This window comes from Oncorhynchus keta, chromosome 25 (assembly GCF_023373465.1).
Source record: "Oncorhynchus keta strain PuntledgeMale-10-30-2019 chromosome 25, Oket_V2, whole genome shotgun sequence".
NCBI classification, from domain to species: Eukaryota; Metazoa; Chordata; class Actinopteri; order Salmoniformes; family Salmonidae; genus Oncorhynchus; species Oncorhynchus keta.
This window is the reverse complement of record NC_068445.1, coordinates 7,534,892-7,551,834: the sequence shown is the minus strand read 5'-3', so window position 1 is coordinate 7,551,834 and position 16,943 is coordinate 7,534,892. Positions and strand designations below refer to the sequence as shown.

General features: G+C 43.3%; 3 protein-coding genes across 7 annotated transcripts in view; 1 reads left to right on the top strand and 2 right to left on the bottom strand.

The window, feature by feature from the left end:
- mvk (mevalonate kinase) overlaps window positions 1-13,085 on the bottom strand; it is a 33,382-nt gene extending 20,297 nt beyond the window's left edge. The window contains exons 1-2 of one of the 2 annotated variants that reach the window (XM_035735476.2): window positions 13,024-13,085; window positions 6,961-7,004 (exon numbers count right to left, since the gene is read on the bottom strand). In XM_035735476.2, coding sequence (XP_035591369.1) covers window positions 6,961-6,981 — 21 coding nt within the window. In that variant the 5' untranslated portion in view covers window positions 6,982-7,004; window positions 13,024-13,085. Of the gene's footprint in view, window positions 1-5,224; window positions 5,612-6,960; window positions 7,005-13,023 lie in introns of those variants that run through there. The other variant, XM_035735475.2, reaches the window with a different exon arrangement.
- mmab (metabolism of cobalamin associated B) lies at window positions 5,716-9,939 on the top strand. The gene is made up of 9 exons (XM_035735477.2): window positions 5,716-5,884; window positions 6,359-6,423; window positions 6,509-6,602; window positions 6,690-6,747; window positions 6,837-6,909; window positions 7,015-7,112; window positions 8,961-9,025; window positions 9,131-9,190; window positions 9,286-9,939. The coding sequence occupies exons 1-9, from the start codon at window positions 5,778-5,780 to the stop codon at window positions 9,368-9,370; spliced, it is 705 nt and encodes a 234-aa protein (XP_035591370.1). The 5' UTR covers window positions 5,716-5,777; the 3' UTR covers window positions 9,371-9,939.
- Window positions 13,086-13,666: 581 nt separating the features above from the next.
- The window catches only part of LOC118358060 (ubiquitin-protein ligase E3B-like), a 39,373-nt gene continuing 36,096 nt past the window's right edge, over window positions 13,667-16,943 (bottom strand). For all 4 annotated transcript variants that reach the window (XM_035735474.2, XM_035735473.2, XM_035735471.1 and 1 more), the window contains one exon: window positions 13,667-16,712. In XM_035735474.2, the coding sequence (XP_035591367.1) occupies window positions 16,521-16,712 (192 nt within the window). In that variant the 3' untranslated portion in view covers window positions 13,667-16,520. The remainder of the gene's footprint in view (window positions 16,713-16,943) is intronic.

Genomic DNA, 16,943 nt, shown 5'->3' with positions numbered 1-16,943 from the left:
TTGAAAAACAAATGATAGTCTCACTAAGCGCAAACCAGATGGGATGGGTGTATCGCAGCAGAATGCTGGGGTAGCCATGCTGGTTAAGTGTGCCTTGAATTTGAAATAAATCACTGACCGTGTCACCACTAAAGCACCCCCACACCACCTCTTCCATGCTTCATGTGGGAAATACACATGAGGAGATCATCCGTTCACCTACTCTGCATCTCACAAAGACACAGCGGTTACAAATGTCAAATTTCCACCAGTCTGATGTCCATTGCTCGTGTTTCTTGGCCAAAGCAAGTCTCTTCTTCTTATTGGTGTCCTTTAGTAGTGGTTTCTTTGCAGCAATTAGACCACGAAGGCCTGATTCAGGCAGTCTCCTCTGAATAGTTGATGTGCTTGTTACTTGAATTCTGTAAAGCATTTATTTGGACTGCAATCTGGCATACAGTTCACTCTATTGAATGTATCCTCTGCAGCAGAGGTAACTCTGGGTCTTCCTTTCCTGTGGCGGTCCTCATGAGAGCCAGTTTCATCATAGCGCTTGATGGTTTTTGCGAATGCACTTGAAGAAACTCTTAAAGTTCTTGACATTTTCCAGATTAAGACATGAAGGTCAGTCAAAGTAATGATGGACTGTCATTTCTCTGCTTATTTGAGCTGTTCTTGACATTTACCCTATTTGGTAAAAGACTATCTTCTGTATACCACCCCTACCTTGTCACAACACAACTGATTGGAATTTCTTAATGTGTTTGAGACAATGAACTTAACAAGGTACACCTGTTAATTGAAATGCATTCCAGGTGACTACCTCATGAAGCTGGCTGAGAGAATGCCAAGTGTGTGTAAAGCGGTCATCAAGGCAAAGTGTGGCTACTTTGAAAAATCTCCTAAAATATATTTAACACTATTGGTTACTACATAATTCCATGTGTTATTTCATAGTGTTGATGTCTTCACTAATGTTCTACAATGTAGACAATAGTACAAATAAATTAAAACCCTGGAATGAGTAGGTGTGTCCTAAATTTTGACTGGTACTGTACATATCCAAACCAGAAGCCATGGATTACAGGCATAATCTGCACCGAGCTAAAAGCTAGAGCGGCAGCTTTCAAGGAGCGGGACACTAGTCTGGATGCTTATAAGAAATCCTGCAATTCCCTCAGACGAACCATGAAACAGGCAAAGCGTCAATACAGAACAAAGGTTGAATCCTACTACACCGGCTTTGACGCTCGTCGGATGTGGCAGGGTAAACGGACTACGAAGGGAAACCCAGCCGCGAGCTGCCAAATGATGCACGCTTACCTTTTATGCTCGCTTCAAGGCAAGCAACACTAAAGCACACAAGAGCACCTGCTGTTCCGAACGACTGTGTGATCACACTCTCCGTAGCCGATGTGAGCAAGACCTTTAGACAAGTCAACATTCACAATGCCGTGGGGCCAGACGGATTACCAGGGCGTGTACTCAGTGCATGCGCGGGCCAACTTCCAAGTGTCTTCACTGACATTTTCAACCTCTCCCTGACCGAGTCTAATAACTACATGTTGCAAGCAGACCACCATAGTCCCTGTGCCAAAGAATGCAAAGGTAACCTGCCTAAATTCCTACCGCCCCGTAGCACTGGGCTAGCCATGGCTCACATCAACACCATCATCCCGGAAACCTGAGACCCACTCCAATTTCTAACAGATCCACAGATGACGCAATCTCAATCGCACTCAACACTGACCTTTCCCACCTGGACAAAAGGAACACCTATGTGAGAATGCTGTTCATTGACTACAGCTCAGTGTTCAATACCATAGTGCCCACAAAGCTCCTCACTAAGCTAAGGATCCTGGGACTAAACACCTCCCTCTGCAACTGGATCCCGGACTTCCTGACGGGCTGCCCCCAGGTGGTAAGGGTAGGCAACAACACGTCTGCCACGCTGATCCTCAACACCGGGGCCCCTCAGGGGTGCATGCTTAGTCCCCTCCTGTACTCCCTGTTCACCCACAACGTCAGGGCCAAACACAACTCCAACACCATCCTTAAGTTTGCTGATGACAACAATGGTAGGCCTGATCACCGACAACCAAGAGACAGCCTATAGGTAGGAGGTCAGAGACCTGGCATTGTGGAGCCAGGACAACAACCTCTCCCTCAATGTGAGCAAGACAAAGGAGCTGTTCGTGGACTACAGGAAAAGGAGGGCCGAACAGGCCCCCATTAACATCGACGGGGCTGTAGTGGAGGGGGTTGAGAGTTTGAAGTTCCTTGGTGTCCACATCACCCTCAGGAGACTGAAAAGATTTGGCATGGGTCCCCAGATCCTCAAAAAGTTCTACAGCTGCAGTATCAAGAGCATTCTGACCGGTTGCGCCACCACCTGTTATGCTAACTGCCATCCAGGACCAATATACTAGGCGGTGTCAGAAAAAAATATCGTAAACTAAATATAAGTGTTGATATTAGTTCTTATGTTTATGTATTTCAAATACCTTTAAGACTTTTTCTGGTAGATGTTTTCTAAGAATCCTTGTCCAACTGTTTGACAAGAATGCCTTTTTTAAATAACTCTTTGCTTTTATTTGACACCCACTTTGACATGCTCCTAGAAACCTCACGTTGGTGATCATGGGTCTTTTTACATAGAGTCCGACCAATGTATAGGTTCATCAATATTATCGGCTGATATTGGCATTTTAGCGCTATATCGGTATTGGCTGATAATTCCACCGATGACCGATATTCAATTTATAGGAAGAAAAGGCCACACATTTCTTCCTGCGAAACTGCACATCACCATCTTCTGTCAATGTAAGGGTTTATGGCAGGGGAAACAGTGTTGCAGTAGTCTAGTGTGTGGTGCGGAAATAATGACAAGAGACCCTGGGGAGCTTTGCGTTCACGCTGCCTTAAAGGGAACCGGACTAAGGAATTAAAGTGAACCGAACTCAGACCATCTCTTGATGGTCTCCATTCGGTTCGCTTCGGGGGCTCTTTTGGGGGGGGTCTGAGTCCCCTTGGAGTGTTCACACTTCACAAAAATGTAAGCAAACAGCACTGAGTTCACAAAAACTGTCAAAGGGACCAAGTGTGAAAACACCCTTAGGCTCAAATTGTGTTTGTTGATTCTAGCAAATAATTCTACTTCACTGGCTAGCTGAGGGTTTCTCAGCCAATTACAACACATCAATGGAGTTGAGTGATAGACAAGTGTGTGGACTGTATCTCTGACTACGTTGAGTCATTGTCAGTCGATACTTCTAAAAATATTAATTCTACCTATATTTGTCCTCTGTAGCTGTTCAGTTTTGTTTGCTGAAATCTAGATTTTTTAAATAAACCGTTAATCAAATACAACCACCGACAGTTTCCCCATATCGACTGACAGCGACTCGATGTAGTCGGGAGGTACACTCCGCCCACAGTAGAGTAGAGTAGAGCTCTTCACGGATCCACCAGTATGCGAATACCCGAGACCCAATCCTGGACCCGAGAGGATCCGGATCCAGAATTCTAAATAATGTCACAGGTCTGAGTTGGATTCGATATGATCGTCACGGGTCTAAGGTATGTGTAATTTTGACTGACTTATCCGGAAGGATCTGAACGTGACTGCTGCAGTAGAGAGCAAGAGAGAAATGGTAAGGAGAGTAAGGAGATATCTAATCAATGGAAGATGGAATTAAAATGACAAAATCATAAGTTAAAGGAGGATAGGCTACAATGACCAAGAGCCAACAGGTAGGCTGCTAGTTAATATTCTCAATGGAGTTACTTGTAACTAGGATTAGAAAGTGCATGCACTGCAGCCTCAGTTAGCCTACCTACCTAACTTCTCACAGTTTGATCCAGTCAAGACCAATACTATGTAATCATACGATGACAAATAATCTAGCTATGGCAGCTATTAGCCTACTATAGCGCGAGTCGGCTTGGTTGGTTGCTGTCTCATCTTTCGCTTCCTCCTCCCCGTGTCACTCGCTCACAGTACGGCCCCTCCCTGCCTGTTAGAGCGGCACATCTCTCCCTCCATCCTCAATCCTCTCCCTTAAATAAAAAATACAACAATTCTGCTGCTTCCCTCACTCGAATCGGAACGGGTCTGGATCCGACAAGGTCTAGTTGTCCTCAGGTCCATTTCAGAACGGGTCCAACTTAGAATTGTAATGAGGCATATCTGGGAAAGGGTATACAATTTCTGCATCATTGGGAAATGTAAAAAATGACACTACCCAGACTCTGCCTAGAGCTGGCCATCCAACCAAACAACCTGGCAAAAAGGACCTTGATCAGGGAGGTGACCAAGAACCCGACCACTCAGAGAACTACAGAGTTCCTTGGCCGAGAAGGGAGAACATGATAAAAGGACAACAGTCTCTACAGCACTTCACCAATCTGGTCTTTATGGGAGAATGGCCAGACAGAAGTCCCTCCTGAGAAGAAGGCATGACAGCACACCTAGACTTTACAAAAATGCATGTGAAAGACCGGGTAAAAGATTCTGGTCTGATGAGATAAAAATGTAACTCTGACCTGAATGCAAAGCCCATCTAACACCATCCCTACCGTGAAGCACGGTGGTGGCAGCATCATGCTATGAGGATGCTTTTCAGTGGAAGGGACTGGAAGACTGGTAAGGCTAGAGGGAACAATGTCTGGAGCCAAATACAGACAAATTCTTGATGAGAAACTTCTTCTGAGTGGAAACTACCTTGGAATGTACATATTTGCCCCATTCTAACGGGACAATTCCCCCAAGCAAGACTGGAATGGCTTCAGAACAAGAATGTGAAAATCATTGAGAGGCCCAGACTTGAATCTCACTGAAAATATGTGGAAAGACTTGAAGATTGCTGTTCACCACCACTCCCCATCACTCCAATGTGGTTGAGAAAATGTGCCAGAAAGAATGAGGGGGAAAAAAATCCCCATATCCAGATATGCAAAGCTTATACAGACAAACTAAAGACGACTCAATGCTGTAAAGGTGCTTCTATGAAGTATTGACTCAGGGGTGTGAATACTTATTTAAATGAGATCTCTATTTCACTCAATACATTTGCTAAAACGTCTAAACATGTTTTCACTTCGTCGTTATGGAGTATTGTGTGTAGATGGGGGAGAAATTATATTGAATCAATTTTGAATTCAGGCTGTAACACAGTGTGGAATAAGGCAGGCGCTAGCTAGGTGGTCCACTGATTGTACTGCGCTCTAACGGTACTGTACTTACATTGCCATGCACGACAGCGTGTTCTCCGTGGAGGATAGCTTTCCCAGGTGCAGACATGATACATTCCTTGATATGCATTCTGATAGCGGGCTACGTTTTGGTACAGCGAATTTGCTCAGTAAATTATTAGTTGTTAGCAAGGTAACTAGCTGGCTAGCCTCCAGACAATTCGCCAGGAAAACGTTATCTGGCAATTTTTAGTGATACGTCAACCACTCCGAATGATGAGGGGTGGTCTATACACAATCCCGATGTATTTTTAAAAGGGATAAAACGTCAGTATGAAGCTGTTGCCACTTAAATAGCTTGCTACCGTAAAAATAGTGGAAACATCATGCGACAGTGAACTGTCAACACAACGCAGCCAGCGGGCCATAGCTCTGCTTCATGTCCAATCAGCGCTAGAGGTGAGATGTACAGATCTTTTGCTAGCCAATCAACATCCTACTCTGTCCCTCGTGCCATTGGTCGTGCGACAAGCTGTCCATCCCACGCACATACGGATACCAGGGATAAACAAGAGGCACAACGCGCGTTTTTATATTATGTAAACATGGTTTCAATGATTACCAAACCATCTCACCTACGTTGTATCCTGACAAGGACTAGCAAATGTTTAGCTGTGACTTGGACAAAGACATCATTTGGATCAGAAAGAAGGTAGCTGTATGGACCATCGCTTCTTATACAAATATTTTATATTGTTTGGTAGCTAGCTAGCTATGTGCCATAGTTATTTGACACACAGTTAGCTTACACATCAGTGGAGGCTGATGGGAAGAGCTATAGGAGGACGGGTTCCATTAATGGATGGAATTGGATAAATGGAACGGAGTCAAACATGTGGTTTGCATAGGTTTTGATAACCTTCATTTATTCTATAACAGCCATTACAATGAGCCTGTCCTCCTATAGCTCCTCCCATCAGCCTCCTATGCTACACATGTAACGTTAGTACTAGTCACACAGGTAGTGCAAGAGAATGGGATAAGAAACACACCTGAAATTGTTGTAGATGACGGCTGACTATGCTAGCCAATAATATTGCCTACAGACAGACAGCTGAAATGATCTTGCCTGCACTGATAGCCAAGCTAGCATAAAGCTCTTGATTATATTTTTCTCCTGTAAAAGTTATGCCTCCAAAACTGATGGCGAAAGCAGGATCCCCAAAATATACACAAAAACTGGTGATAAAGGTGAGTATGCAAGCAAGTTATTGCACATCATATGGTGATTTCAACAAGGAACACTTTGTTTATCGTCTTCCTGTCGTTGCCAAAGGTTTCTCTAGCACTTACACTGGAGAGAGAAGACCCAAGGAAGATCATGTGTTTGAAGCATTGGGAACAACGGATGAGTTGTCATCAGCGATAGGGTAATGTGATGTCCATCCCTTCTATTGGGTCTTATGCTTTGTTTCCCCTTACTGAATTGATTCACCGTCTTGTGTTGTCTTCTGCAGCTTGGCCAGGGAGTTTTGTATCGACAAAGGCCATACATTCACAGATCAACTGGACAAGGTCTGAGTTGTAACTTTTTCCCTTTCCTTTATGGAGAGTAACGACGAACGAATGTCTTGTACTCAACGTTTACCCTTCTAACCCCACAGATTCAGTGTGTCTTACAAGATGTGGGATCCAACATTGCCACACCTCAGTCATCTGCACGAGAAATTCATATAAGTAAATGACTTTGTTGTAAATCATTTTGAAGAATCATTCCACACAGCTTACCCGAGTCAATGGTCTTCTCATTGTCCTTATACTCTCTCGCACTCCTGCCAACAGAAAAAACTAAGTTCAGTTCCCAACCCGTGGCAGACCTTGAAGGCTGGATTGATGAGTTCACAGAGAAGCTTCCACCACTGACAAACTTCATATTACCTGTAAGCACTCACACACTGGATGAATCTTTTAGAAAACTGAAATGTTATTTAAAACATGATGTGGAATTGTGAGAGGCTTAGGGGGTTCATATTCCAAATACATGAGCTGACAATATGTTCAAGGTAAAACAGCATGAGGCAGATAACGTACTGTAATTGTGAATCCATGTGTAAAGCAACTCAATGCATGTGTATGGACTTGTACTACAGTGCATTCGGAAAGTATTCACACCCCTTGACTTTTTCCGCATTTTGTTAGTTTACAGCCTTATTCTAAAATTGATTAAATGTTTTCTCTAATCTACACACAATACCCCATAATGACAAAGCAAAAACAGCTTTAGACATTTTTGCAAATAAATAAAAATAAATCACATTTACATAAGTATTCAGATCCTTTAGTCAGTACTTTGTTGAAGCACCTTTGGCAGCTATTACAGCCTCGAGTCTTCTTCGGTGTGACGCTACAAGCTTCGCACACCGGGTATTTGGGGAGTTTATCCCATTCTTCTCTGCAGATCCTCTTAAGCTGCAGATCGGTGTGATGGGGAGCGTCGCTGCACACCTATTTCGGGTCTCTCCAGAGATACTTCGATCGGGTTTAAGTCCGGGCTCTGGCTCGGCCACTCAAGAACATTTAAGACTTGTCCCGAAGCAACTCCTGAGTTGTCTTGGCTGTGTCCTTAGTGTCGTTATCCTGTTGCAAGGTGAACCTTCGGCCCAGTCTGAGGTCCTGAGCGCCCTGGAGAAGGTTTTCATCAAGGATCTCTCTGTACTTTGCTCCGTTCATATTTCCCTTGATCCTGACTAGTCTTCCAGTCCCTGCCTCTGAAAAACATCCCCACAGTTTGATGCTGCCACCACCATGCTTCACTGTAGGCATGATGCCAGGTTTCTTCCAGACGTGACGTTTGGCATTCAGGCCAAAGAGTTCAAACTTTGTTTCATCAGACCAGAGAATCTTGTTTCTCATGGTCTTAGTCCTTTAGGTGCCTTTGGGCAAACTCCAAGCTTGCGGTCATGTGCCTTTTGCTGAGGAGTGGCTTCTGTCTGGCCACTACCATAAAGGCCTGATTGGTGGAGTGCTGCAGATGGTTGTCCTTCTGGAAGGTTCTCCCATCTCCACAGAGGAAATCTGGAACTCGGTCAGGGTTTTTGGTCACCTCCCTGACCAAGGCCCTTCTCCCCCGATTGTTCAGATTGGCCGGGCAACCAGCTCTAGGAAGAGTCTTTGTGGTTCCAAACTTCTTATATTTAAGAATGATGGAGGCCACTGTGTTCTTGGGGACCTTCAATACTGCAGACATTTTTTTTGGTACCCTTCCCCAGATCTGTGCCTCGACATAATCCTGTCTCGGCCCTCTACGGACAATTCCATCAACTTCATGGCTTGGTTTCTGCTCTGACGTGCACTGTCAACTGTGGGACCTTATATGGACGTGTGTCCCTTTCCAAATCATGTTCAATCAATTGGGTTTACCACAAGTGGACTCCAATCAAGGATAATCAATGGAAACAGGATGCACCTGAGCTCAATTTTGAGTCTCATAGCGAAGGGTATTCTGAGTATTCGGATACTTATGTAAATAAGGTATGCTTTTTTTTTCTCTTTTCTTTTTTTACACATTTGCAAAAAAATTGCTTCATCATTATGGGGTATTGTGTGTAGATTGAGGAAAAATGTTCATTTTAGAATATAGCTGTAATGTTGGAAAAGTCGAGGGGTCTGAACTTTCTGAATGCACTGTGTATATATTGGTGTTATTCATAAGGACCCTTTTTGGGTGAATACATTGCCTGTGCATATTGGTTTGATGTGTTTTTATCTTAACTTCTCTGTCCGGTTAGTCTGGAGGAAAGAGCAGTGCGGCCCTCCACATAGCACGGACAGTGTGTCGCCGAGCAGAACGCAGGTGAGTTCCAACGAATCATACGGTTGTTTAGACCCAACACTGTATAATGTTGTGATCCTGAACGTAGCCCCAGAAACAGCCATAACACTTGTCTTATCTTTCCAGTGTTTCCCCTATTGTGCGGTCAGGTGAGGCCGATCCTGATGTTGCCAAATATTTGAACAGGTATTATCCTTGTATACATGTGCAGATGTATTATCATGCGTTTAAGGAAGTGGTGTACTCTTGTTGATAATCATTTACCTCACGTCTTCCCATAGATTGAGCGACTACCTGTTCACAGTGGCCAGGTACACAGCCATGAAAGAAGGCAACGAGGAGACGATCTACAAAAGACCCGAGTGACACACGTCTACACGTGAATGATCAAACCGGGGACCTTTGTGGAACAACCTTTGTTCTGCTTCTCGGTTGAATTAAGTCATCGGCATTGTTTTATGTGAAAGGCAGTTTGATGGGTCTAAGTTTAAATACTGTATCTCGTGATGGAACTTTTCCTACATTTCAAATAAACACTTGAATCCAAATTCGACTTTGCTAGAGGCAAAATCTAAACGCACGGACACTTCTTTTGCCGTGCGGTACTTTTTCAAATGTTGCAACCATTTTTGAACAGGATAATAATAAAATGAGGTTTGATTTTGTAATGACACGCACAAGTTATAATCTTGTATTGTGTATATGAAGCACAGGTTGTATCACAAGAAGCTTTCAATACAATTTCTTTATCAATCTATTTCAGAGAACTGGATGACTAGCTTTTATCACTCGGCATCAGAAAGTACACTTTTCTAATGAAAACAGATGAGACTCCATTTTGAATGATCATAAACCTATATTTGTATAGCATTTCTACAAACTCTTATGCTGTCATCCGATGCTGCAGTAAATAAACTTCTTTCATCATCACATTACCATTATCTTCTACACCTCAAACGTAAAGTGCTGAAGGTCATATTGAAAACCTATTACAACTGGTCCTCAGAACTGTACTGTCGGTTCAGATATCCTCAGTTCACACTGGGCTTTCCAACATAGTTTCAACAACTATGGTGGATGTTTAACCAAGCAAGCATAGTACAGCCCGGTCCGGCTCAGTACTGTGAAAAGGGCTCTGTCTTCCAACTCACACACGGTCACTATCTGGCACCAGGCCTGGCTTTTCTGGGAAATGCTACTGGCCCAGGTCATAAGAGACAGATTGTGATCCTTGTATGGCAGGTAAATGCAGGTGGGTGATTGAGCAGGCATGATTTCCTGTGTGAGAAGCTATTAAAGCTGTAGCACCCATGGTAGGTGCCAGTGGAATGGGTTCCTGTCAAGTGGAGTTTTAAACAAAGATGGAGGATTATTGCACTTAACCCTAATTTGATCCAGGGTCACCGTACTACTATGGCTGACCCTGTTAAGCACATTTCACTTCACCTTTCATGTGTATGTAACAATATGTATTTATTAACTTACTATGGTACTGCTTACCAGACCTTATTATGGAAGAGTAGATCAAAAGTCCAGGGTTGTGTTCAGTAGGGAGCAAATGTTTTGAAAAAAGGGAGATACTTTTTTTTGTTGTTGTCCAATAACAAATTTGTTCTGCTACAAAAACAATCTGCTTTAATGAACAAGACCCATGTCTCCGCACTGAGAAGAGATGAGGACCAGAGGCAGCGATCTGACCCAGACTATTCTAGAAACTACCTACTCCCCGAAAAGGCAGGACCCTGTCATTGGAGCAGCGTACAGTATGTGTATAATCAGTGCCATTTCTAGGAACAAGCCCCCCCCCCCCTTAGGAAGTCAGTCGTGGTCTCAACTTACTGTTAAGATTAACCAGTTGAGCTGACATACGTTTTACACTGTTTAGCTGTGGGTTTAGTCATCAATCTAGCAAGACGGCAATATTTCATAAATGTCCTGTTTCCCCCCTAGAAAGCTATGACCTTTATGTCTGTCTGAGAACAAAAACAACTTTCAACCCATATGATCTACTACACAATAAAATAATAAAACACATACAATATATGATAATACTGCCTCCACTCTTCTGGGGAGGCTTTCCACTAGATGTTGGAAAACTGCTGCAGGGACATGCTTCCATTCCGCCACAAGAGCATTAGTGAGGTCGGGCACTGAGGCCTGGCTCGCAGTCGGCGTTCCAATTCATCCCAAAGGTGTTCGATGGGATTGAGGTCAGGGCTCTGTGCAGGCCAGTCAATTTTTCCACACCGATCTCGACAAACCATTTCTGTATGGACCTCGCTTCGTGCACAGGGACATTGTCATGCTGAAACAGTAAAGGGCCTTCCCCAAACGGTTGCCAAAAAATTGAAAGCACAGAATCTTATAGAATGTAATTGTATGCTGTAGTGTTAAGATTTCCATTCACTGGAACTAAGGGTACTAGGCCGAACCATGAAAAACAGTCACAATCCATTATTACTCCTCCACCAAACTTTCAGTTGGCGCTATGCATTCGGGCAGGTAGTGTTCTCCTGGCATCCGCCAAACCCAGATTCGTCCGTCGGACTGCCAGATGGTGAAACGTCAGTCATCACCCCAGTGAACATGTTTCCACTGCCACAGAGTCCAAAGGCAGCAAGCGGCATGGTGATCTTAGGCTTGTGTGCCGCTGCTCGGCCATAGAAACCCATTTCATGAAGCTCCCGATTAAGTTATTGGGCTGTCGTTGCTCGGTAGTGAATGTTGCAATGCAGGACAGACCATTTTTACACGCTTCAGCACTCATCCGTCCCGTTCTGTGAGCTTGTGTGGCCTACCACTTAGCGGCTGAGCCGTTGTTTCTCCTAGATGTTGCCAATTTACAATAACAGCACATACAGTTGACCGGGGCAGCTCTAGCAGGGAAAAAAATATGACAAACTGCTTGTAAAGGTGGCATCCTATGACGGTGCCACATTGAAAGTCAGAGCTTGAGTACGGGTCATTCTACTGCCAATGTTTGTCTATGGAGATTGCATGGCTGTGTGCTCGACTTTATACATCTGTCAGCAACAGGTGTGAATGAAATAACCAAATCCACTAATTTGAAGGGGTGTTCACATACATTTGTAATGAAATGTACATACATATACATACACACTGAGGGTACAAAACATTAAGAACACCTTCCTAATATTGAGTTGCACCCCTTTTGCCCTCAGAACAGCCTCAATTCGTTGGGGCATGGACTCTACAAGGTGTTGAAATCGTTCCACAGGGATGCTGTCCCATGTTGACTCCAATGCCTCCCACAATTGTGTCAAGTTGGCTGGATGTCCTTTGGGTGGTTGACCATTTTTTGATACACACAGGAAACTGTTCAGCATTGCAGTTCTTGACACAAACCGGTGCCCCTGGCACCTACAACCATACCCAGTTGCCCATTCATCCTCCACACATTCTAAAAGATAAGTCTTCATGCAGGGCTGCCCCAGCCTGGTCCTGCACCCCAGAGACAAAAGCCAGTGTATTCTTATGTGTAAACCAAACAAGTTATGTTGTTACTGTAGTAGTCCATAACAAATCATAATTCAGTATACCTTCTGCATGTCAGGCGACCATTACTCTTGCATTCATAGCAGGCTCTTGCTTTCCCACTAATGCTGTATAATGTTTACCTCTCAAACAGGCTTTAAAAAAAAATATATATATATATATATATATATATATATATAAATAAGCCTGCTGAAAAAAGTGTATACTAAACAGAGGACAGACCCTGGGCAGTAAGCATACCATTAAACCCCCAGTATCAGAGGGAAATGACTTCAAATCAGGCAATGCAAGTAATCCAGTCACAGATGTGATAAAGTAATTTAAGTTGTTCGATCCCGTCTCCTTAACTTTCTGAAAGTAATTTTGATCTCAAAGATGAACAGTGTCCTTAAGTTTGAGAAACAGAAGTAAATCAATAAATCATTGCAGATTGGTAGTAATAAAGTAATTAATGTGAATTTTGACAGCGAATTGATGCGTCTGACTAGTTTTAATGCACTTACCTCCACAAAGCTGTGAACCAGCGCGTTGAAAAAAAGACTTGGATGGGTACTCGTGTTTTTTTTGTTTTTTTTATTTGATTTTTTATAAAATGATCGGAAAACAAACTTTCTGAAAAGGACGCATTGATATTCATGCTCACAACCCAAACGTCAGAGTCGACTGACAGATTGGGGTGCTTCGGGTGTACACAATATAAACCAGCATGTGACACAATCAAACTTTACAGATAGTAACGACATTAATAGAGAACTGACCATAGAGAATGATAGAGGCCTCTAGTGGCCAAAAGGCCATTTTAGCATGGGCAGCGCCATTGAGGGCTTCCACCATTTTAACGCAGTCAACTGGGTGTGACTTGCATCTTCATTGGCTGATCCCTCCTGAATACCTGGAGTCAAGGTCCAACCGGCTCATCAGGAAGGATCAGCCAATCGTGAAGAAGAAAATGTACTACGTTAAAATGGAGATAACGCTATAATGGCAGATAAAGATAAATCTCTATGGAACTGACAGAACCTGTTCTTCACAACTGTTATATAATTATTTAATTAATAAATACTGCTCTGAGCTATACAGAACTTGTCTCGAAGTGAGAAAATAAATGGATTGATTCCTCTAGAAATAAAACCACAACACACTCACTTCAGTTGATAAGTAAAGTTTTTAGAATAATTATGGTTAACAATTATGTTACTGTTTTTACAGAATAAATAGTATCTTAAACAAACATGTTTTACATTGAAATTGAGTTTTCAATTACCTGCATTTCACATAGTGCAACCAGTTCCCAAAGACACTTCACAGATTGTGAGGGGACAGTACTTTCATAGAAGTATGTTGCACATTTCCTGGATTTATTTTTCTTCTAATTCATAAAAAGATATAGCAAGATTTCATGACATCGTTTAAAAATGGAGGAGTGCCCCCATTAAAACACCAGACAGAGCTTGTGAGGTATCTTCCAGTCTTCTCTGGGACACTGACCATTTCCATTCCATGACTCTTTTCTAACCCGTTTCAGGATACTGAAACAATTGATTGAAATAAAATGGGTAACTGTTGTCAGACTGGCACCACTGAAGTGAAAAAGATGCAGTCAGATTGAAGTATAACTACAGTATGCTGCAAATACTGCATCCAAAATAATACTTTTGTTTTACTGCAGTAATTTTGCAGTGTAACTGCAGTTCAAGGTACCAGTCGACTGCACTTCCTGCAGTTTTGAAACTGCAATCTTTTTTTGTAAGCAAATGATTCGTCAGAGGTCCTTGGGAAGTAAGGAAATATATCGCAGTGATCACAACAGACTGAACATTGAGGTAAAGTCTTCCCATAGAGTCACTAAGACAAATTGTCATTTCTATTTGTCAATGAGATTAATGGCATTTATAAATGGGGGGAAATGCCTGTACAGGTATGTTGTACCCCCTTAATATTCCTATACACAGATAAATCGAGCACAGATTTCAGTTAGTAAAGCAATACAAAACCATATAGAACGTTGTGTAATGCCCATAACATGCCTGTATAATCATCAGAACTGAGTTCTGTTAACCAGTGGCCAAGAGATATAAGAGATAGTTATTAATGGTGCTTAAAAAGGCTTTATTCCCTTTTTTTATGACCACAACCAGAGCCATGTCTATGGTTCTGACAACCGCTCAGCGCACACCCCTCATGAAACAGTTTTGCATAAAATACTGAATCAACAAATAGGCTATTGCTTTTCAGCCTGTTCATCTTTCACATTATTAAAACTCAGGACCCTTTTCTGCCTCGTCTGCAAACACCTTGACGTTGGAACTACACGTCACTAACAACTGCCCCAAATTGTCTCTATTTGCTCCTTTGACGTTTTGCATGGTATAATTATTTCCGATCTTTAGAAGAAAAAAAGTGTGTGTCCCCCCTCACAAAAAGAGCAGGGTTATATGTGCAAGAGAGAGGAGGTAAGAAAGGAGAGGTGAGAGAGACACACAAAAGCAATGCTTTCAGATTCACATGATCAACCAGCCCATGACAAATAGTATGGTTTGCTCCCTGTGTATCCCCTTTTCCACGTGGCTGTAAGGTTACGAGACACAAGGGAGAATCAGTACATGCTTGACACCAAACCTTCCTGGGTTGGACGGTTCAGTGGCGGTAAAGGGAGCATGGGACTTTTGTCTGTAAGCAGGCTCAAGTCCTTGTCCTATGTGTTCATGGCTTGATTCCATTCCAAGAGGCATGGCCAAATGTTTGTGATCGACTTCACTGTAACGGATTCGTTTGGGAATGTCACAATTAGGGACATGCAAAGTGGAAAAAACAATGGTTGTCAATGTTGTGTCCGCTGTAGTTATCGGACCCAGATTTCACAGCAAAATATATTTTTTTAAAACAGAGCCACTGTATTATCCATTTTCAGACGCATCAAGACAAGAGACTCCGGAACCATGACAGAAGATAACGGGGACATCTGGTATCAAATAACGGCATGGAGTTTGGTTTAAGTATTGATGGCATCACTTTGGGTCACAAATGCATTGCTGTGTAACATGAATTCTAATTTGAATACATTAGAGAACAGAGACATACAGGCTCCAAAGCTGTTGTCAGGTGACGGACTGTAGTGTGTGTGTGTGTATGGGGAGAGAGACAGATCGTCAGGATTTAATTCCCTAATTAACCCACGAGGGACAATAAACAGATATGACACAGGCGCCAACACGTGACCACATCTCCGTGGTCAGAACTTGTCGTTGAACACGAGGCGGTGATTTGTCATCTCTTTATGAAAAGGTGCTTCCGTCATGTTAAAAACAAGGTTATTAAGACTCGCCGAATGACAGCGGACAGTTGCTCGGATAACATCCTGTTCCAGCAGGTAGAACAAAGCTTCATATGATTTTGCTCCAGTGTGGAGTCTATCGCGTGTAATCGCTTGCATTGCATCTATATTGCTTTCCAGTTTGTTTGACGTGGGAGTGCTAGATCCAAGTATCGTTCTGTTAAGCCTGAGAAGAAATAGTAAGACACTGAGCCATTTTAGTTCAGCAATGTGTTTGGTTAAACATTCCTCCTTGTTACGATTATTAGCATGGATGTGGTTTTCGGGTGTGTGAGAGTAAAGAGAGACTGTTTCAATTGTGCTGTTCCCACAATTTCTTCAGCTACTTGTCTAGAAAAAAAGTGAAATAAACTCATATGGGCAATGACTGCCACTGGTCAGAACATAAGTTACCATGGTTGCACAGGCAGCAAATAGGGTTGAAAGCCCTTGGGGTGGGTGGAGTTTCCAGAATCCAGACTGATTGGGGTAAGAGAGGGTGGCGCTCCTCTGGTTTCCTAGACTGGGATAAAGGTACGGGGGTATCCTATTTGTTTCGCCTTCAGCTTTGGTGAAGCTCCACTGACTTGACCGGCTGCCACCCTTAGCCTGGGTAAGGAGGATGCTCTTTAGTTGTTTATCCTTTAGTCTTGCTGGCAGCAGACCACGAGCAGGGGGGAGTTTATTTTAGGAGAGCTCAAAACCTGTGTTCATACTGATGGCATAGCGGAGCTTGTCACGCAGGATGCTTTTCTTGCTGTAGTTAGGCAGCTTGAGCAGGTTGAAGCAGGTGGACGAGGTGGGGAGGCGACCGCCAGGCTCCTTCTTCCGGATGGTGAAGAAACCCCGCAGGACACTGCCCAGGGTGTCCCCCGTGTCCTAGAGAGAGATGGGTGACAGGAGCGTGAACACAAACACAGAGATCCAAAGTAGTCTCAAGGGACTGACTTCCCAAACTTAAGTTATTCAACTAAAATAGGCGTACTGGTTGTGTGTGCTGGGGCGCCAGGTAGCCTAGTGGTTAGAGCGTTGGGCCAGTAACTGAAAGGTTGCTAGATTGAATCCGCGAGCCGGTAAAAATCAAGGCAGTTAATCCACTGTTCCTAGGCC

Coding starts and splice junctions, on each gene's coding strand:
- mmab (XM_035735477.2), top strand. CDS start 5,778: ATGGTTTCAATGATTACCAAACCATCTCACCTACGTTGTATCCTGACA. Junction 6,424..6,508: donor CACAAAAACTGGTGATAAAG/GTGAGTATGCAA, acceptor TCGTTGCCAAAG/GTTTCTCTAGCACTTACACT. Junction 6,748..6,836: donor TCACAGATCAACTGGACAAG/GTCTGAGTTGTA, acceptor CTAACCCCACAG/ATTCAGTGTGTCTTACAAGA.